General features: G+C 39.2%; 1 protein-coding gene across 1 annotated transcript; it reads left to right on the top strand.

Annotated features, from left to right (window-relative positions):
- The first annotated feature begins 528 nt into the window (after positions 1-528).
- On the top strand, positions 529-21,420 carry Zc3h15 (zinc finger CCCH-type containing 15). Its single transcript, XM_027420066.2, has 10 exons — positions 529-751; positions 8,707-8,808; positions 13,540-13,651; positions 14,381-14,533; positions 14,898-14,989; positions 16,944-17,126; positions 18,281-18,427; positions 18,569-18,670; positions 19,362-19,485; positions 20,609-21,420. Exons 1-10 carry the CDS (start codon positions 677-679, stop codon positions 20,797-20,799), a joined length of 1,281 nt encoding a protein of 426 aa, XP_027275867.1. The 5' UTR covers positions 529-676; the 3' UTR covers positions 20,800-21,420.
- Positions 21,421-22,688: the final 1,268 nt, after the last annotated feature.

Here is a 22,688-nt window from a genome sequence, read left to right as displayed (position 1 = left end):
GTGAGCTTAAACTGGGCTTACTTAGCCCACACTGATAAAACTTTTACAGAGTAAAATGGAGATTTTCGGGAATCGTTAAGGCCTTCCCGAAGAACCTAAAATTAATACAGGACTTCAAAAGAGATTAAAGGCTCTCTATCCACTTCTGACGATCTCCAAACGAAACTTTATTTTCTTCACATCGTTTCATATTGCAAGGTGCTGCCCATCCTCCCCCCGCCCAGGGATCAAGAAAGTAGTTATCACCCAGAATCGAGTACTAACCAGATCTAGAACTGTCTAGTTCAGAGTCCAAACAGGCAACACTCAGTGACACTCGCCGAGGCAAGTTAGGAGTGAGCCTAGCAAGCCCGGAGCGCCACAAGCCCGAGGTGTCACGTGGTCCGCCTTTTCCCGTTCCCACGTCTCATCCACGCCCCCTCCTGGCCCGGCGCCGCCGCCACCGCCGCCGCCGCCGCCGGAGCGCACGCGCAGCTCCACTTCCGGCCTCCGCTCCTCGCACCCCACAATGCCTTGCGGCGCCGTCCTGTCGCAAAGGCCGCATCCGGGCGGCGAATGAGCGAGTCGCTTTCCGAGCGCTGCGGCGGCGGCTGGGTCTTCCTACTCCCGCCGCGCTGCCCGACGCCCCGACGGTAGCCATCCGCGTCGCAGTCGGCTCGGCTCCCGCGCCTCCGCGATGCCCCCCAAGAAACAGGCTCAGGCCGGGGGCAGCAAGAAGGCGGAGCAGAAGAAGAAGGAAAAGATCATCGAGGTGCGTACCCTCCCCCTCCGCGCGGGGCCGGGGCTCGCCGGGCTGCGGAGCGCCGCTCCCGGGGCCACGTGTCGGCGCCCCGCCTGGGGAGCCCCGGCCCGGGTGGCGCTCGCCGTCCCTCATCGCTCTGGTGAGGCCGCTGCGCCCCCGCACTCGCCGCGTCTCCACCCACGCGCCCGCCGCGCCCACTCGGCCGCCCAGTGACCCCCGGCCCGGCCTTTTCTCTGCTCACGAGTTGCAGCCGTTCCCAGGCTGTTCCTGAATAAACAGGCTGAGCGCCGTTCTGGAGGGCGGCCTCTGACAGGCCTAATGAATGCCTCTTGGTTTCTTTTTTCCTCATCAGTGAGACGTAGCAATGTTAATTCTCAAGCGCCAACATAATTGCTTGGGTTTTTTTTGGTTTGGGTCGGGGGGGGGTTGTGTGTGGGGGGGTCTTGTTTTTTGGTCCATCTGGAAACTTCCAGGTCAGGCAAACAGTGCCCCAGCTGTCTTGTACATAGTATTTTGAGTCCGAATTAAATGTGTAGACTGTGTTACTGCCTGTTTTGAATACGATGCTCCCAGTTTACTTACACACACACACACACACACACACACACACACACACACGAGCGACTTGCAGTGCCTTGAACCTGTAGGCCTTCAGTGATCGAGGCAAGGGATTGATGTTCCTCATCACCTTTACACTGTTTCCTAAAGAGTTTAGCTATATTTGACATTCGGTAAACAACATGTATCTCTTTCGTGAGATCTTCCTACTAATCCTCATACTTAAAAATAACATGGTACCTCACAGATTTTGGGTATAGTTGGGGAAACCAGTGACCCTTTTACAGCGTAACATATCTGAATAAAAAGTAGCTTTCTATAGATCGATTCTTATTAAAATACCAAAATGAATGTTTTGGTGTTTTGAAATGAGATGTTTGCTTCTTTTTGTTTTTCAACATTTGATTGTTACAGTCTTGGAAGATAGCAGTGAGAATCCAAAGTTGGCTGATTTAATTTAAATAAAATTAATGAGAAGACATCTCCTGGCTGTTGTAGCTCTGAAGTAGAACCACCATAACCAGAACACTTGAAAGCAAAATAATTGCTGAGGGTGGTGGTGAACGCCTTAAATCCCACCACTTGGGAGGCAGAGGCAGGCAGATCTCTGAGTTCAAGGCCAGCCTGGTCTACAGATGGAGTTTCAGGACAGCTGGGGCTATACAGAGAAATTGCCTTAAAAATGAAAGAAAGAAAAGAAAACAAAAGGAAAGCAAAATAATTGTCATCTTCACATCTGAAAAAAGAAATCAGGATTTGGGATTCTGGGAATAATAATATGATGGCAGTTCAATGCTGTGCCACCAAAAGACATTCAGAGATACCATTTAACTTAAAAACTACTGAGATTGAACCAACATTAAGACTAAAGATATTTCTTTAAGTGGTGGTTAGCTCTCTCTGAGTTCGAGATCAGCCTGGTTTACAGAGTGAGTTCCAGGACAGCCAAGGCTACACAGAGAAACCCTGTCTTCAGAGAGAGAAAAAAAGGCAAAGTTGGTTATAGTATTCTGTCTACCTAAGAATCATGTTTCATTCACCATATAACAAGATTTCTTTTGTTGTTTTTCTGGGCGTTGTACCCAAGGTATCACACATTCTAGGGTTGCATTCTACCACTGGTCTACAGTCCTAGTTAAAAAGATGTTGTTTGGTGGTTGATTTATTTTTGTTTTTTGAAATAAAGAGAGCTTGATTTGGTTTCTATCAGTGAAGACATCTTCGAAGATGACTGCATTTTCTAAAAAAGAAAACTACATCCTTTAACTAATTACAAGTATCCCAATGGAGTAACAGAATTAAGCCTGGTTTGTTTTGGTTTGTAATTTCTCTAAAACCTTAGCATGTCCTGATGACTTCTATTAGGAGCTATGCAGTGGTGGAATAAGTTTATATTTTGTCTCCTTAGTCAAATTTAATGTAAAACAGCCCTCTGTTGACTTTTGTAACAAAAGAAAATTGAATTTTTTTCCTCTTCCTCTTTTAAATTGTCTGAGACATTATGAATTCACTTGTGTGAATATGTGTTTTCCTTGTGTGAATATGTGTTTTCTTCTTGATATGGATGTATTATATGGTGGTTCAAGTTTTATTCCCCATTCACATATTGTCCCAAACAGTATATAACTTTTGCTTTCTTATAGCTGAAATAATACATTGAGATCAGCTTTGAGCAACAAAATGTCCGACCATAGACCAGGCAGAGCATGGAATCCCAGCTGAGGCACAAGGATTTCAAGTTTGAGAACAGCGTTGATAACAACATAGAACCCTGTCTTAAAGAATAAAAGAAAGGGGCTGGAGAGGCAGCTCAGCGATTAGGAGCACTGGCTACTCTCCCAGAGGACCCAGGTTCAATTCCTACATCCCACGTGGCAGCTCAGGACATCTAATTGCAATTCCATAGGATCTGGTGTCTTCACACAAATACACGTGCAGGCATGTCAAAATAAATCTTTGTTTTAAAAAAAGGACAAAAGAAAAATAGGTATAATCATTGGCTTGGGTTGGGCGAGCCTTTGGGTTTAGGGCAAGCAGATGATAAGGAATGTTTGTTCCCCCTGGGGACATGAAGCACTGAAGAATAGTCTGAAGAGACCTATGCAGACAGAACCCAGGCTTGTAAAGAGAATGAAGAAGCTGTTGGTTGCTGGCAGTTAAATGAATCAGTTGCAAAGTGTTCATTTCATAGACAACAAAATTTATTAAGTTGTATATTTGGACAAGACCACTGAAGTAATGCAGTATCAGCCTCTGCCTACCTTAGGGTGCCAAATAATAGAACCCAGAATCCACTTACGTTGGAACACTGTCTTTCTCCTCCTCCTCCTTAAATATCTGTAAGGATCAGAAGCTGCCCTGTAAAGGGAACAGGATTGCTTAAGGGTCAGAAGAAAAAAGAGGTCAGAGTTGTAAAGTCTGGAATTGGGTGTGTGGAGATTGAGGAAGCAGTCCTTTCCTTTCAGCCTCTTTTCCGACTTCTTTGCATTCTACTGTTGAGTCCATCCACTGAAACATACCCTTTTTTCCCTATAATTGACTTTTGAAGCCTCAGAGGTATTTTCCTAGTTTTATGGGAGTAATAAAACGTTTTCCTACCTAATACTTGCCACTCCGAAATCCATACCAATTTTTAGGTAAGAGTTTATTCCCAGCTCAAGAAAGGTTTTATTGAAATAGCCGAGTTGTAAACCATCCAACTTTTAAGGTGTACTAGTGTTACTTCAGAATGTGCTATTTAGAAAGCTTTTTGTAACTGGGACTTGTAGCTCAGGTAGAGTGCTTACCCTAGTACACATGAAGACCTGGGTTACTCTATGGTACCACAGAAACGGTATGGTGGTATGTTTCTGTAATTCTAGCACTTTGGAAATAGAAGGAAGTAGATCGGAAGTTCAAAGTCATCCTCAGCTACCTGTCCAGTTTAAGGTTAGCCTAGGCTTTGTGGCTGGGGGGGGGCGGCGCGGGTGCAAAAGTAAACCAATCTATAGCCTAACCAGGACTCGTAAAAACATAGGTTTTAGTTTTAGTGATGGGAGGAGTAAGGGCTTAGATCAAATACATTTTAATTTAAATATTATGTCATTGAATAGCTCAGGGATATTGAGCTAGATAGACAGTTTCTCATTTTGAAGACAAGGGAAAAGCCACCTATAAGTGATACATAGCTCCTTTGTCTCAAATAAGTATTAGTACCCATTATACAGTTGAAATAACAGGCACAAAAGTTAAATAACTTGCCCAAGGTATACTGAACTGGCAAGCAAGGACCCAGGATTTAAACCCAGAAAGTCAGGCCCCCAAGACCTTGCTGTCAGACCTTGCTACTTTCTGTAGTGCCTCACTGTTGTCTTTAATTAGAAAGCTAAAGTTAGACTCATTTTTCTATGGCATAGTTACCTGGCTCAATTTGACTCTAGATTTTTTTCTTAATTAATTTTTATTTAAATTAAAAACAATCTTACTTTACATACCAATTCCAGTTCCCTCTCCTATCCTCTCATTCCCCTACCAGCCCCCAATCCCACTCCCATCCACTCCTCCGGGAGGGTGAGGCCTCCCATGGGGCATCAGCAAAGTCTGTCACATCATTGGGGGTAGGATCTAGGCTGAGAGAGTATCCCTTCATAGGAAATGGGCTTCCAAAGACTATTCGTGCACTAGGAATAAATACTGGTTCCACTGCCAGAGGCCCCATAGACTGTCCAGGTCCCCCAACTGACACCCACGTTCAGGAGGCCTGCCTGGGTCAGTCCTATGCTGGTTCCCCAGCTTTCAGAGTGGTTTCCTTAAGCTCCCACTTGCTCAGGTCAGCTGTTTCTGTGGGTTTCCCCAGCATGGTTTTGACCCCTTTGCTCATCACTCCTCCCTCTATAACTGGATTCCAGGAGTTCAGTTCAGTGTTTAGCTGTGGGTCTCTGCTTCTGCTTCCATCAGCTACTGGATGAAGGCACTAGAATGGCACTTACGGTAGCCTCTCCACTGTTGCTTAGATTCTTAGTTGGGGTCATCCTTGTAGATCCCTGGAGATTTCCCTAGTGCCAGATTTTAGATTATATTCTTAAACAGAACTTGGGAACATGTCAAAGTTTCTACAGTTGTGGTAAGCGGTATCTTAGGTCTGTGAAGGAGACTCAATAGAGTCTGTATAGATGGGAGGATTCAGGAATGTGCTTAGTAAATGTCTTCCCTTTCTCTAGAAAAAAATTCTTGTTCAAAAATAAATTAAAATTGGAGCCTTCCAAAGTATTTATTAAAGTGGTTAATTAAGTGCTAGAACCTGGAAGCTTGTTGGGGTTTTTTTGGTTTTTTTGTTTGTTTTCTTGTATTTTGTTGTTTTTCTTTTTCAGGTCTGGAATTTATATCTTTGCTAGAAGTTACTGTTGGAAGTACTTTGTTCTCAAGCTGCCACGCCCCTGTGGGGTCTTTGTTTTTTTCCTTGCTTCAATATTTCTGTGTCAGTATATGCTTTACTATTCAGTTTAATCTATTCATGGTTTACTGCTTCTCTATAATTGCATATCAGGCAAAGCACTTATAGATGCTGATGTACTTTGGTCCTGTTATTTTACCTAGAGCCTCTTCCCACTCACGATAGCTCATTACTGTACAAAGAAGATGGGACATTTCATACTTGGTTGCAGCCCTGTATTAATCTCTTCCATCTGTCACATGACGCTTGACCATTTTACCTTGGAATATTAAGCTTTGTACAAAAATAGAGGGTGTGATTTATAAAAAGCTTGATAAGAGATAATTTCAGCTTGTATGTTTCCTTTTTTGTATGCATAAGCTGTAGAATGTATATGTAGAAGTATTCTGGGAAACGCCACACTAGGAGACACTGTGTAGTGCAGAAAGTGGGAGGCTGGAAACTGGATTAAAGATTCTAGAATCATTAATAGTCAATACCCACTACGGCTCAGTAAGGTGACTCCACCATAGCAAACAGGTGTATATTCCTTGGAGAGATGGAGAGTGGTGTATTCATTGTCATTGGGCACAGAGGCCATGGGGAAAGTGGTTAAAATGGGAGGCTGAAGCCAGATGTGGTAGTGTGCGTTTATAATGTAAATACTCAGGAAACTGAGGCAAGAGAATTATGTCAAGGCTCTCTTGCATGCATATAGTAAAACCTGCCCTCTCTAACTCCTAAAAAACAAAGGATAGACCTGAGAATGTCCAGGATCTGTGCAGGAATGAAAAGATAACTGTCCCCCACCTGTTTTCCTTCCCTGCCCTATAGTCATTCTTATCTCTCCTTGCCAGATCCTTACAGGGAAATGAAATTACATAAATAGTAGTGCCACCCATTCATGTTAGGACAGATCTCGCTGTGTTAGTTTCTTTGGGCTGCTTTAACAAATTAGCCCCAAACCATTACTAGACAGCTTGTTTTCTCACCATTCTGGATTGGAGAAGTCTGAAATCCAAGTGTCAATATGGTCATGTCCCCCTTCTGAAATCCACAGGGAAAAATTTTCTTGCTTTGTCCTCATTTCTGATGTCATCCAGCAGTCTTTGATGTTCCTTAACTTGTGTTTGTGTTAATTCTCTACGGTCTTCACATTCCCTTCTCTTGGTGTAACCTTTGTGGTTGTATCCACAAAGACTTGTTTCCAAATAAAGACGAATTTGAAGTGTGGCAGATACAGGTTTTCAAAGTTTCCAAGGAATGCTGTTCATCTCCTTACAGCACCTAAAACTATGTGTATGCATCCTTATGTATCTGAAATTCCAGCCTGGCACTGTTGGTGCATGCCTTTAATGACAGCACTAGGGAGGCAAAGGCAGGCAGAACTCTGAGTTGGGGGTCAATCTGGTCTACAGAGCAAGTTCCAGGACATCCAGGGCTACACAGAAATGCTATTTCGAAAAAAACAAACATATCTGAAATCTTTTCTGAAGACTTTTGTTCAGCATAGCTATTAAATATGAGGTAGAGAGCCAAGGTTCATCCTAAGTGCTGAACACAAAATGATAGCCTCCGAAATGGAAAGCTTCCAATGAACTAATAAAATCCCAAATTTAATTAAAATATTGCTTCCCAGTTAAATTTGTGGTGTTGTTCTAGAAACTAGTCCAGAAGTTTAGGTGTCCCATTCTTGTACAGTATTTCCCAAAGTAAGTTCCTCAGTGATGGGGGATGTCCTTCTGTATGCTGTGAATATATGTTTCTCTTATTGGTTGATGAATAAAGCTGTTTCGGTCAATGGACAGGGAGGATTTAGCCAGGCAGGAAATCCAAATAGGGATAGAGAAGAGTAGTAGGAGAATCCACTGGGAAGGTAGGATGCCTGGACATTTTCCAGTAAGCCAAGACCATGTGGAGATACAGATTAATAGAAATGGGTTAATAATTGAGAGAGCTAGCCAATAAGAAGCCTGAGCCATGGGCCAAACAGTTTATAAATATAAGCCTCTGTGTGTTTGTTTGGGACTAAACGGCTGTGGGACCGAGCGAGACAGAAAACTTCCACCTATACATTAGTACCAGATTCAGCATAAGCTTACAGAAGTGCATCCTGAGATCAATTCAATTTTGAAAGTGCTGTGTATATTCCCTCTTGCTAAAGGGGATGCTAAGATATCTTGTATTTTAAGACTTAAGAATCTAGGATTTGGTGTTCAGCTCAGTAATAGAGTGATTACGTCATATGCAGATTGCCCTAGGTTCTACTACCAGCACTGCAAAAGAAAAAGAGTTAAGAATACTCTTTTCATGGCATTTTTCTTGACCTGTTAGACCATGGAACTACTTGTACCAGTATAATAGTACTCCACAGGTCCCAAAGAACTGATAATCTGAAACATACTAAGGAAAACAGCATAGTAAGATATAATGGTGACAGTGACAGTTTCAGATTTTGTGAATAATGATAGTTGATGCTTTGAGTGATAAATATGTTCATATTCATTGTGCTCATTATAGTTTTATGTCAGACACAGGCCAGAGTTATTTTTTTATTTTTTGAAAACCTCAACTGAGAAAGTGCCCTCAAAAGATGGCCTTATTTTCTTGATTGATGATTGATGTGGGAGAGCCCAACTCACTGTGGGCAGTGCCCCCTAGGTTGTTGATCCTGAGTGCTATAAGGAAGCAGGTTGAACAAGCTGTGAAGAGCAACCCAGTAGGTAGCACTCTTCCATGGCCTTTGTATCAGTTTCTGTCCCATTTTCCATCCCCCAATAATGGACTTCTAGCTGTAAGATAAATCCTTCCTCCCCAAGTTTCTTTTGGTCATAGTATTTTTATTATAGCAATAGAAACCCTTAACTAAGTGATATATTGCCTTTGCCTGATGTTGTGATGTTTTATATATTTTTGTATCATAAAGGATATATTTTCTAGGGCTAGAGAGATGATTTAACACATCAAAGATATTTCTATGTTCTTTCTCATTTAGGACAAAACCTTCGGTCTAAAGAATAAGAAAGGAGCAAAGCAACAGAAGTTTATTAAGGCTGTCACTCATCAAGTGAAATTTGGTCAACAGAATCCACGTCAGGTAAATAATTTAAATTGCTGTATTTTCTGATGGATATGATACATAGCATCTATCTCAGATTACTTGGTATTGTGATTACATCGTGAATATCCTCTCGAAACTTCTTACATCTTAATCTTTCTTACGTCTTCTACAGTAGTGTCTCATTTTGATATAACTCATTTTTTCTAATGATAATTGCATACTCTTCTACAGTACAAATATATTATTTTATTTCATTGTTCAGAAGTGATCCTTTTGTTTCCATCTTTTTGACACTTAGAATACTTGCACAAGAAATACTCTGGTGCATCATGTCCTTAAATGTGCTTAAGCTTTTATTTCTCTTGTATAAATTATCTACAGACTTTCTCTTTCTAGAACAAGGAAAATGAACTTATAACACTTTTTACATTTTTATTTATTTTATGCATGAGTACACATGCTACAATGCTTGTCTGTAGGTCAGAGGACAACTTGTGAGAATTGGTTCTCCCTTTCCACTGTGTAGATTCCAGTGACTGAACTGAGTTCTTCAGGATTGGCAGTAAATATCTTTACTCACTGAGCCATCTCTCTGACCCTGAACTTCTAATTTTAATAAGTTTGTCTGAACAGATTCTTTGGGCTAAAACTTCACATTTTCATTTCCTGTATATACGGATGCTAAGGTTTCTTAGTGTTTCCCCTGATAATAAGTTTAAAGTAGCATTTCATTGTGTTCCTCAGCAATAGAGTGAGTCTTCTCATATGCTTGTCATTTTACACATCCACCACTCAAATATTAGCTGCCTTTTTCTTACAAATTTTCTTACAAATTTTAAGAAATACTTTTGTTAACATTGCAGATAATTTGTTTTAACTCTATTTTGCTGTACAATAATTTTGTCTCACTTTCTGTTGGATTATTATGTACAGTTTTCTTAGTTTCTTGTTTCATTCTGGTTGCTTCCTTTTTTCTGTCTGTACTTTCTACTACATCTTACATATCTATAAAATTGTCTATAAAATTGAATAGTTACTCAGTCCAGTATCATTTCACCACTGAATAACTACTGATACATTAGGATCTCTTTCTGGATTCTCTCTTTTGTTCTGCTTTTTTATTGTCTATGTCATTATCACATTGTTTTTCATTATAGTGAAAAGGTTACTACCTAGATAGATCTGCTGTTAGTTACAATGTGTCTTTTTAGTCTTGCTGCTTCTTAGAAAGTTCTTATATAAGAATTGGTAACTTATTCAAACACTTTTGACTTGTTTTTCTTCAGATTCTTTAGACCTTTCATTCCATAAAGTGTTACAAATATGATCTTTATTTTTTTCAGTATTTCCTTTTTTATTGTCTCTTTTCCTTAATTCTTGGCAACACTCTTTGAATGTAGAAAAGAAATTATCAAGTATATTTTTGTTTGTTTTTATTTGTTTACTTATGTTTTTTAATTTATTTCTATTTAAATTAGAAACAAGCCTGTTTCACATGTCAGTCCCATCTCCCTCCCCTCCTCCCCACCCCCCATTAAACCCCACCCCCACCCTTCCCTCTCCAGGGAGGGTGAGGATCTCCATGAGTGGTCCCCAAAGTCATCTTCCAGGCTAAGATAGCATCCCTCCACATGGAATGGGCTCCCAAAGTCCATTTGTAAGCCAGGGACAAATACTGATCTACAACTAGAGGCCCCATAGATTGCCGAGACCTCCTAACTGACACCCACGTTCAAGGGATCTGGATCAGTCCCCTGCTGGTCTCTCAGGCATAAGTCTTGGGTCCATGAGCTCCCCCTTGTTCAGGTCAGCTGTTTCTGTGGGTTTCACTAGCCTGGTCTCACAAGTATATTTTTAAGTACAGTTTTTTATTTAGTCTGAGAATATCAGCATAATATATCTGTTAGATTACTAATCTCCATCTCCTAATTCTTTTCATGCTGACTCCATCATTGTCTCTTTCTCTCTTGAATCAGAACTTTATTCTAGAGCCAAAAGATAATGTTCTTCCAGGGGGCTAACTTTATCTTGTTCATTGTTTAGTAAGAATGTCTTCAGTATGAAACAACTAAGTTCAAAAATATTTTTTCTTTTTTAAAGAAAAGGCTGGTCTATTTAAATCTAATAAGCTGATCGTGTTTGTGCTGAATAGGTACAGAGCTTTGAAAGCTATTATTCTCTAAGCAATATAGTGTGATGGTTTAGATAGCATGCATTGTATTAGGTATTTCAACTAATACTCCAAGAACTTGATCTATCATGGTTTTGGGCATCTGAAGAGTTCTGGAAACACTGCCCACAGGTACCAAAGGGCACCATATTGCTAAGCCTTGGATCCCGATAGACTTGAGTTCAGTCTTCATTACATGACTTTAAATTATTCACAAATAACTAGTTTTTATTGTACAGTGGAAGGGCAATTGTCCCCTATAGGATTCCCCTGGTGGTTAAAGCTCCCTGTCCAGTACTATTTCCCCTTCCTCTGACATATTCCTAGTAGTTTGAATATTTGTTTTAGATTTAATAGACCTAGAAATGTTACGAAATTCATGAGCTACTGAAGTGTGTCACTGCATTCAGTATTGTGTTTGTGATACTTTCTTGGGTAAGTTGGTCTAGAATTGAATACAGAGTTCCTAATTACTACATATTACTTTGACGCTGAACAGCAATCCTGTTTGTAAACCCAGCCTGGGATCTGCCCTGAGTTGTGTGCCGGGAAGGATGGCCCTGCTCTTAGTTATTTTCCAGACATTCTCTCAAGGCTGTGCTCCACAGCTCCACAAAGCAACTGTTAGGGTGTGTGAAGGCCCCTTCCTCGTTCCCATCTCCAGGGAGAATATGTTGTGCTGCCAGTTTACCTGAGAGCCTGAGAGGAGTGCTCTAGGGATACAGGGCAGAGCCACTACTATATCATTTCCTCCCTGTCACTTTCTACCCATGAACACATACACAGATAGATACTGTGAGACAGGATAAATCAAAAGAGGGATAAATAGGGACTGGCTGCATTGCAACTGCTATGCTTTGTTGAGCAACTCTATAAAAAGGAGCCCTGAGCATTTTAAATTTGAACCTCATAGGCCAGAAGATTTTTGTCAACTAGAATGACAACCACCTTGATTTAACATTTGCTTGATCTGTCTTCCTGCCTCAGCCTAAGTACTAAGTACTAAGTGATCTGTGCCACTATGACCCAGTTAATTTCTAACTAAATATTTCAAGTGGTTTGTAGCCTCCAGTGTATTCTTCTAGATGCTACATAAGATACTCACCAAGGACTATGTTTATTTAAAAGAAAGCAGAATGAATTTTATTGTTATTTAAGCACTTCCACTGTGTAGTTGAAGCCAGAATTTGGAATGACCTAATTGTAGCATTTTCATTCTTCTCCCAGGTTTGTTTTGTTTTTCCTTTTTGAACACATTTTGTTCTTACTGACTTATTTTTCTTCCTGCTGTTTCTTGAGTCTCTTTAACAGATGAGGTTCTGTTTTATTTCAGACTAGACCCTGTCTAGTTGCAGTGGAGTCAGTATCGTGTCCAGTACAGCTGTCTTTAAACGGCTCCACCCAGATGCTCTGTAAGCATTTCGTGCTCCTATGTCCAAAACTGAGCTCATCTCCACCTCCTGCCCTGAAACCTGTTCCTCCTGTATTCCCTGTCTTTTTCAGCAGCACTTATTGTGCATATGCTAATCCCAGGCTCCTCTTTCTCCTCTGTGTTATGGCCAGTTCTTTAGTTCTGCTTCCTTAAATGCTCTCTTTTTTTTCTCATTCTTGTGCTAATACCTATTTGAAACACTAGTGTCTTCCTACCTACAATTGCAGGAGATTCTTTCTTGGATTGCTATTCTGTCCTCAAAGTCGCCACCCTGTCTTTGTAAAATGAGACCTAATCTGGTGTTTATATATATATATATATATATATATATATATATATATATATATATATAGTCTCTCACCTACTGATAAAATCCAAACTTGTCATTGATGTTTCTCATATCTTGGTGTTTTCTGGTCCTTTGTCTTTACAGTGGCAGGTTCTTGCTACATTCCTTTCTTGTTCATTAGAACTCCTCTATAAAGTTATCAGCTCAATCTAATTTTCTAAGCATATAGACATTCTTTGTTTTCAAGGTACTATAGATATTAGGTTATAGTCTTCCCCCTTATATAAGTATCTTGTATTATATCTTCTACTATAGGGGTTGAGGTATGAATGTTTAGGTAACACTAATCTTATTAGGTATGTAAAACATGTACTAGAACTGTGGATGTATTGTGTCTTCTATTTCCTACATTAATGAAATTAGTGTCTTTTCAATAAAGGCACTATAGTTTGTTGGGGACTGACCATTTTTGTGTCATGGAACATGTCAGGATGTTTTCATCTCATGTCAAAATGCACTCATATGTCTAGGGTATAGGTTGTTTTCATTGGGGAAAAAAATACTTCAATTGAGAACTATTTTCTAAATGCCAGGATTAAATGTTTAATGAATGCTTGTTGCCATGATTTTTTTTTTTTAGCCATGAGCTTTGAATGTATTTTAATTAGGTGTGATGCCTCAGTATAGGACAAAAAAAGAATTTATGACAAAGCTTATCAATTTTAATGGTTTAAACCACAATACCTAATGTGTAAGCCACTTAATGTAAAGACTGCATTCGTATACATATGCAGATGTCTTTGTTATGTTAGTAATTACTGTATAGTGAAACAGTTTGTAAGCAATCAAATTTACATTTTTAACTTGGAAATGTAGGTAGCACAAAGTGAAGCTGAAAAGAAACTGAAGAAAGATGACAAGAAGAAAGAACTGCAAGAACTAAATGAGTTGTTCAAACCTGTAGTTGCTGCACAAAAAATAAGTAAAGGTAAAATTTAAATGTTAGAAGTGCCTGTTTTTGTCAAATATAATTCATGTTTCAAACTTGATTTGTGGGGAGCTTGAGTGACGGTTTTTATTTGATTTGTGCCTGACATGGTAATACATACTTTTAGTTCCAGCACTTGGGAGGTAGAGGCAGGCTGATCTGTATGTGTTTGAGGCCAACCAAAGCTAAGCAGCAAGACCTTGCTTTAGAAAATAAAAACAACTTGATTGTTTTCTGGAGTTTTGATTTTTGTGTTTTGATGAGGGTGGTCTTTAGTAGCCAAGACAAAGCTATGGTTTCTTAAATTATAAGTCACATACATATTTGGGGCAGTATTCTTCCATTTATGTTTTTCTTTGCCTCCTGTCTTACTGACTCCACAGCCAAGAACCTATAGAATAACCTATGTGTTTGCTTTTCCACTTCTGCCACTTATTTGGTAAGAATTAAAGAAAAACAAATAGCTAAAAAGATATGTAAAGAACTTTTAAAGAAATATCTAACCAAAGACCTCTAAGTAATACTTTTTCTCACATTAGTAAATAGAAAATAGTAAGTTAAACAGAAGTAATTGTATTCCAGATATAAGCTTGTTATCTAGCAGCCTATAAGAAGGATTGGGGGTGGGGTTGAGGACACAGAGGAACAAACAATACCCTGCAGCAGGCAGGAGGTCCCAAAAATGGATCCCTTGCCTGTAGTACAGGTATTACTTCCCCTTTGATACAGGTGCAGATCCCAAATCTGTGGTGTGTGCATTCTTCAAACAAGGACAGTGTACTAAAGGAGATAAATGTAAGTTCTCTCATGACCTCACTTTGGAGAGAAAATGTGAAAAACGAAGTGTTTACATTGATGCAAGAGATGAAGAACTTGAAAAAGGTATTTCTTAACTTTCTCTTAAAGTTTAAAAATAAATCCCTTTTATTTTCTTTACTATTTAGTAACATATTAGTACAGTATTAACTAGTATTATTTGTAAAGAGCAGTTAGGGTTTGCACAGAGTTTAAATACAAGATGCTTAGAATACAGTGATTTAATTTGGATTTGACTGTGCTAATGTCTCATTTATCTCAACAACTTAGGGAACTTGAGTAGATAATTTGCAGTACTGTGTATGCTGTCTTTCCTGTTTCAGAGAAAATTGTTACATTATGAATATTACAGTTTAGTGTACCTGTCAGTATAGAGGCCTATATTGTGGGAGCAGGAGATAAAAATTGTTTGCTGTGTCTTTTTATTTAGATACTATGGATAATTGGGATGAGAAAAAGCTGGAAGAAGTAGTAAACAAGAAGCACGGTGAGGCGGAAAAGAAAAAACCAAAAACTCAAATAGTATGTCCTTTTCTTGAATTGAGTTGCTGTAGCATTTATTATTAGGGACAATTTTGTGGCAAGGTATTGATGTTTTCTCCTGGATTGTTGAATATTAGAAAATCACATTTCACCAACATCAAGCTTTAATTTTTAGAATTTACAGATTGTTTCATTTTTTAATTAGATTGTTTTAACAAAATTGGTCTAAAAGCTGAGTAACTAAAATCTCCTAAATGCAATTTTTCTAGAGTGATTTGACTTCCTTAACTATGGGGTTGGCATAGCTGGACATGGTAGCATATGCCTATAATCTCAGTAGGTCCATTGCACATTCCAGGCAGGACTGGTAACAATCTTCTGTCTTATGAGTAATGATGGAAGTAGGCTTATTAAGCCAACCCATGTAACAAATTGTTTGAATTATACTTGGGAGGTTTTTTGGGGTTTTGTTGTTGTTGTTGTTGTTGTTTTTAATTTTATTATGTATACAGTCTTCTGCCTACATGCCAGCAGAGGGCACCAGATCTCATTCAAGGTGGTTGTGAGCCACCATGTGGTTGCTGGGAATTGAACTCAGGACCTCTGGAAGAACAGTCAGTGCTCTTAACCCGTGAGCCATCTCTCCAGCGTGGGAAGTTTTTTTAATTACTAGGTCAAAAATATTTTCACATACGAATTCCAAAATGTGCTTTGTGGCAGAAATAATAAAAACCCAGAGACAGATGGGGTTCAAGCTGAAGATCAGAGAAGCAAAGCAGCCAACCACTAGATCAAAAAATGGTGATACTGTCCTCAGAGTGACTGCAGACTGAACACACTGCACTCCTGTCTCCATACACCTCATGTTCCTCTCTAGTGCCAGGACTAAAGGTGTGTGCCACCACTGCCTGGCCTGTGTGGCTGACTAGTATGGCTGGCTCTGCACTCTGATCTTCAGGCAAGCTCTATCTGTTAGATCATAAACAAGATAGCACCACAGTGTTTTTTGGTAGGTCATAGCTCTAGTGTTGGGAAATCTGCCTGTACAGTCCTATTACTGCTCAGCTTCTGTACTCACGTCCATGTGTCTGTGTCCTGCGTACAGGACCAATAAGGCTCTGCTCCACTGGAAGACTTAAGTAAACTGTGCTTCATAAACACTTCTGCTTTTTTTAGGAAATGGATACTAGTGATTTTTTTTTTTTTTATTTATGAAGGTTATTGGCTGGCATTTTAGCACTTTGTGCCCATTTGTGTTTAAGATCACTATTGTGTTCCTTTTGAACCTTGTACCCTTATGACTCATATACAGAGCTGCCCGTTTAGTCAAGTAATCCCAATAGGCTTTGTCATTGTCGCATAGGATTTGTTTTTGTTTTATTTTTTTCTTTATTGTGCCTTGCAGTGCTAGGAGTTAGACCTTGAGCTGGGTTTATTTTTAAAAATCAGACTTTTGAATTATATTTACAAAGGCTAACTGAAACACATCGAGAGTAGGGGCTTTGGATTTTGGCTTTATACTACATAGTTTGGTTTAATTATATATATTAAATTTTGTGTATTAGTGTCTATGTGGTATGTGCACATGAGTACAAGTGCCTGTAGAAGCCAGAGGCCAAGTCAGATTCCCCTAGAGCCAGAGCTAGAGGCAGTTGTAAGCCTCAGTGGTTATTAACCACTGAGCCATCTCTCTAACCCCTAGCTTGTTTTTTGGGGACAGGGTCTGGCACTGTATGTAGGCCAGGCTGGCCTTGAACTCTTTAAATAGTTTGCCTTGCCTTGGCTTCTTGAGGGCTAGAATTACAAAGGAGTGAGCCATGAGGCCTGACTTTGTATTAGATGTATTTTCAAACATTTTTATGTATAGGTGTGCTTTGCACATAAGCTAGCCTTAGGATGTGAGTATTGTTACTTGTTCCATATACTTAAGTAATTCAACGTCTGATGGACTTACACACTGCACCACCACTTCTGAATAATACTCTCTCTATAGGTGTGCAGACACTTCCTTGAAGCTATTGAAAATAACAAGTATGGCTGGTTTTGGGTGTGTCCTGGAGGTGGCGACAATTGCATGTATCGCCATGCACTTCCTCCTGGATTTGTGCTGAAGAAAGACAAAAAGAAAGAAGAGAAGGAAGATGAGATTTCATTAGAAGATCTAATTGAAAGAGAGGTAACAAGTATCCTTTCTCTTAAAAGCTATTTTTAACTATTTTTGTAAGTTCTAATACTTACCACTTGGGCAATAGCATGTTAAGAAAGGAAAAATAGTAGCATGTCCTTTTCCTAAAGTTACTATACTTTAATTACTCTTGAGTATCTTAAATGTAAATTTTCCCATTTACATTAGCCAAACATATTTTAATTATAGGAGATGTAAGATTGCTTTGTTTTTGAAGTACTAACTACTACTGTTTTCATACCATGGGGCATTTTAAATGCTTGTTTATGCCTCCTGTTGGTGTCCTGTTTTCTTTGTAACACACTAATGTGTGGAAAGAAACCACCCCTCTTCACATTATGGTTATGTATCTGATCTACCCAGTTAGAGGAGACGTGGTCTGAGTAAAGACGCTTCTTCAGCTGTTCTCTCTCAGCAAAGTAGGTGATGGTTCGAGTTGAAGGGCATTGAGGATAGAGTGCAATTGGGATTATTGGGGGCACTAGATGATCGTGTTTGCTTCAGTGTGAGGGTGACTAATACTAAGATTATATACACTCTTTAAGTGGCTGTGTTGTTTGTATGTCACACAGGATAAAATGATGAAGTGTGGGTGAGAGTCAAGTATTCTTGAGATTGGTTTCACCAAGTTCCACCACTTCCTAACTGTCCATGCTTGATAAATGTCCCATCACCCTCTGCTTATTTGTGGAGATCAGCATGGTGGGAGGGAGGGAGGGAGGGAGGGAGGGAGAGAGAGAGAGAGAGAGAGAGAGAGAGAGAGAGAGAGAGACGCCAACACTTGATGTCTGGCAGATATATTTTTCTACCCATTTATTACCTATTACCACTGAGAAGTGCAAGTGATATTTTGTTTTTATCATCTGAAAGAACACAAATGAAGCTTGGATTTATTGTGGTGTTTTTTAAATCTATTAGTTTTACCAACAGTTTTTATGACAAACTTTTCTGCTCAAGTTAAGAGATTTACTTCAGGTGTTAGGTTTGTTTTTGTGTGTGAGTGTGTATGCTTGTTTCACCCATTGCCATGCAAAGCAAAAGTATCATAATTTCATCTGTTTACTATTTTAGGGCAATCATAGGGAAAGAATTAAAAGAAAAATGCTGTTAACTCTAAGTGACTTTAAATCTTTTTACCTCTGCAGCGTTCTGCCTTAGGTCCAAATGTTACCAAAATCACTCTAGAATCTTTTCTCGCATGGAAGAAAAGGAAAAGACAAGAAAAGATCGATAAACTTGAGCAAGATATGGAGAGACGAAAAGCTGACTTCAAAGCTGGGAAAGCTCTGGTGGTATGTCCCAGACTCACAACAGTGGTCCTTCATTCTTCTATCTCACTGTTGTTAAAATTTGAGATTGTCTTTCTCTATGTAGAATGTTTAAAGTTAATGGTAACTTTTCCCCTGAGATGATGTATTTGTGTTCCTGAGTAGATCAGTGGTCGTGAGGTATTTGAATTTCGTCCTGAGCTGGTCAATGATGATGATGAGGAAGCAGATGATACTCGTTACATTCAGGGAACAGGTAGTGATGAGGTAAGACCAAGCTTCGACCTTACATATTGATCTTCCTGGGGAGAAATGGTAGAGAAAACAGAAACATGGTTAAAAGTACTAACACTGGGCCAGACTCTGGAATTCAGATCCCATTCCATCAATAAGAAATTTTCTCTAGACCTCCACTCTGACCAGCACTGCAGGTAAGTAATTCCTAACCCAGGCTACTTCTGAGAATAAATGAGTTCATTGATAACTTAGTATACTGCTTGGTGCATACATTTAAGTGCTTTGTACAGTAGATGTGGGGGGGGGCTCCCTTTAAAATAATTTTTTGTTTAAATTTTGTTCTGTAAAAACAGTCAAGGAGAAGGCCACTACATGAATAGTAAAGAGCATGCAACAATAGCAGTTTCGCTAATACATCATACAATTTTTTATGTCATGTCGTAGAATTCCACATTGAAAGAATGTCATACTCCAAAACCGTAATTCCAGAGAAGGAAACTTCAGATAGAGTGTCCGTCCGTCCGTCCGTCCGTCCCGTCCCGTCTTCCCCCCCCAAAAAAAAAAAATTTAGGTGGCAGGGATGAATTTTCAAGCAGTAGCTATCATTTGGGTTTTTTACTTGGTATTGGTAATAATTTTGTTTCCTGAAGATAGTGTGTCAAGATTAAAATTGAGTTGAGGAAACTTCACTGTGGTAACTGCTTTCTCTGAATTGTTAAAGGTGGATGATTCTATGGGTGTAAATGACATAGATGTAAGCCTGTACATCCCAAGAGATGTAGAAGAGACGGGTATCACTGTAGCCAGTCTTGAAAGATTCAGCACGTATGCTTCAGATAAAGATGGTAAGTGTGCTGCCTTTTTCTGAGTTCCAAAGAGCTAGGAAACTAACTGGCCTGGGCAAACTCAAGTGAATGCAGGCTCTAGACTGGAAATGTGAACTTTTGGCTAAATATAAAAGGTAGTGGAATCTATAGAAAAGAATGGTTTAGTGGATATTGAAACTGAACTAAACTTCTTCTTAGAAGGGGACCAAAAACAGGTTTAGAGATACAGCTTTTTAATGGTATTTTCTAAAATTCTGTATAATTATTTGTAGACAGAAACAAGCTGAAAGTCATCTGCACTAGTGTCAGAATGAAGGAGCTCAGCTAGTCAGAGTGCATAGCATAAACAGTCTAGAACATATGCACACACCAGTGTCATAGGACAGACAAAAAGGGAGGTGCCTACAAAACGGTGCTCAGTGAAAAGATTAAGAGACTCAAGGGGCGGGAAGTAGAATTACAGATAATTTATTAGTTGCAGTTAGGCAAAGAGATACTAGGATATGTCATTGTTTTACCAAGACAATGTAGAGATAAGGAGGTTCTGATCCCCATGACCTTGTATGCAGAAATGTTTATATTAACTAAAACTTAAGTAAGACTACTAGAAGTTGTCATTTTATAAATGTTGTCATTGAACAAGAAGAGGCAGCATCTTTTGTTTCTCATTTACACATAGCTGTATGCTAACGTTGCGTGGTACTAGGATCTTGTGTGGTGCCACAAACCAGACCTAGGCCTCTGCTCCTAAACTCATCTCCAGTCCCAGTTCTCAAAGCATCACAACTAGTGTACTCTATGTGCTAAACCAATAGCCAAGTGACTACTTAATAATAGACACTTTCTTGTAGTTGTTCTATAGCCTTTATTCTAACAAAATATATGTGGGAATTGACTATTTTGGAACCAAATTACTAAATCATGTAAGGAACACAGGATTATATATAAAAGATTGGATTTCATTGTACAGTACAAGTAATCTCAGAAAAGGAAGGCCTGCCCTTGCTGAAGGAATTTCATGGAATTCGGGGAAAGGAAGGAAGATATTAGTCTATCCTTTTGGCTGCTACTGTAGTGCTGTATTTTGTTTCTAGGCCTCACTGATTTCAGTTTCATTTTGGTGTTTTGTTTTGGTTTTCAGATAACAAATTAAGTGAAGCTTCTGGAGGTCGAGCTGAAAATGGTGAAAGAAGTGATTTGGACGAGGACAACGGAAGTGGAGCACAAGAAAATGGGTCCATCGATGCTGTTCCTGTTGATGAAAATCTGTTCACTGGGGAAGATCTGGATGAACTAGAAGAAGAATTAAACACACTTGATCTAGATGAATGACACCAAACAAGTCAAGGAAGAAAATTAGGTCAGCTCACCGTGATCAACATGAACTGAAATTGACGTTAATTGTTCTACCACCTAGAATCAACAGGATGTTTACTTCCTTCCGATGATTCTGGAGGACTACTGTCCTCCAAAAAAGGAATACTCTCCCTGCGTCCTCTCTTCTGACTTTGACTACATCTCATAGTAAGTTCAGAGTAGTTGATGATTAATTGAAAGTGGCCATTACAGAAGATGATTGTTGTTGTACCTGTCCACTCCTGTAGGAAGTGTAACTGCTTCTCCAGCTTTTGGTTTTCATTGGGCATGTGTAACTTCCAGGAACAACAAATTCATACTTAAATACTTTCTGTTTGATGCAGTTTTTAATGAGTGGTTTCCTTTCCTTTGTATTTATGTTTTAAAGACTGCCTGAAAGGTGAGCACTGTACTTGATAAAGGAAACTGCATATGCAGGTTCAGTATTGTACATCTGGACAATTAGGTGGACACTGAGAATGAGACTTGTTCAACCTAACAAGGTCAACTACAGTGCCCTGTGTTAAAGCTGTTTAAAGTTCTCCCCCTTTTTGCCAATAAAGTTGTAAATAAAAACCGTCATACATCCAAATCCTACCATGAGCCTTTTTTTTCCTGTGAAGAGTTGCTTAACATTCCTATCTTGGTATTTTAATTAAATATTAGTTATATTGGTTACAGGTGTCACAGAGGCAGACTTAATGGATTTTCTTGGTGCATATTATATAACCATGGAGTACTAACATTTTTTGTTTGTTTGTTTGTTTGTTTGTTTGAGACAGGGTTTCTCTGTGGCTCTAGAAGCTGTCCTGGAACTAGCTCTTGTAGATCAGGCTGGTATAGAAATCACAGGGATCCGCCTGCCTCTGCCTCCCAAGTGCTGGGATTAAAGGTGTGGGCCATCAACGCCCAGCCGAGTACTGACAATGTTAACAGTTGTTATTTTTCATTTCCAAAAAGACCTAAGTACTGTTTCTTTAGGTCCAGAATTGTTAGATCACCAACCTAATTAAATGCTCCCTACAATTAAGCCAAATACTTCCTTGGAATCTGATTATTCTGTTTGCAGGAAGGTAAACACATTGACTAGAAAACTTGGGGCTGAGGATTTTGGCCATTGATGTTCCTTGAAAATTTAGAGTAATGGCACATTAGACATTAGGTTTTTAATGGTATACTTAGTACTAAATAACCGTAATCATCATGGTATTGTATTTTTATGGGGTTATTTGCAAATGTGGATTTTTAGAATATTTTTTTTAATTATCTAAGGAAATGAAATAGCATTAAAATATCAGGTGACCTAAGCCCTAACCTCTTTTCTGCCTCAGAGAAATTATATCTTAAGTTTCTGGGTTTTAGCTCTTTTTTTTTTAACCTGTGAATTTCAGTATTGACTAGGGGACTAAGATGTAGCTCACTGTAAGAGTGCTTTCTTAGAATGTGCAGAAGAACCCAGTTCTAAAATTGTGTTTTAAAAAACTGTTTTCTAAAATTGCTTTCAAAATCTAACTAAGGAAAAGATTGTATATCTTGCTGATTGATAACCTCAAAGTGTAAAGAGAAATTTGTTTTCTAGCTCTTATCCAGGATGAACACTTTGTATAGAGAATGTTATAGACTGTAGACCTTCATTACATTTGTTCAATATAGGACTATAAACACTGTTAGGTAAATATTTCCAGGTACTTAGCTTGCTGTTGATATACTACAAATTCAAATGTGTGTTTCTGTGAGTGAATTTCAAAAAATAACAGAATGAAAAATGGACTACCAAAGCTGGCTAGTGGTAGCCCATACTTTTAATCCCAGCACTCAGGAGGCAGAGGCAGATGGATTTTTTAAAAAAAAATAGACTACCAAAA

The sequence above is a fragment of the Cricetulus griseus genome, chromosome 6 (assembly GCF_003668045.3).
Source record: "Cricetulus griseus strain 17A/GY chromosome 6, alternate assembly CriGri-PICRH-1.0, whole genome shotgun sequence".
Lineage (NCBI taxonomy): Eukaryota > Metazoa > Chordata > Mammalia > Rodentia > Cricetidae > Cricetulus > Cricetulus griseus.
Note: the sequence above shows the minus strand (reverse complement) of the source record. Positions and strands in the feature narration are given on the sequence as shown.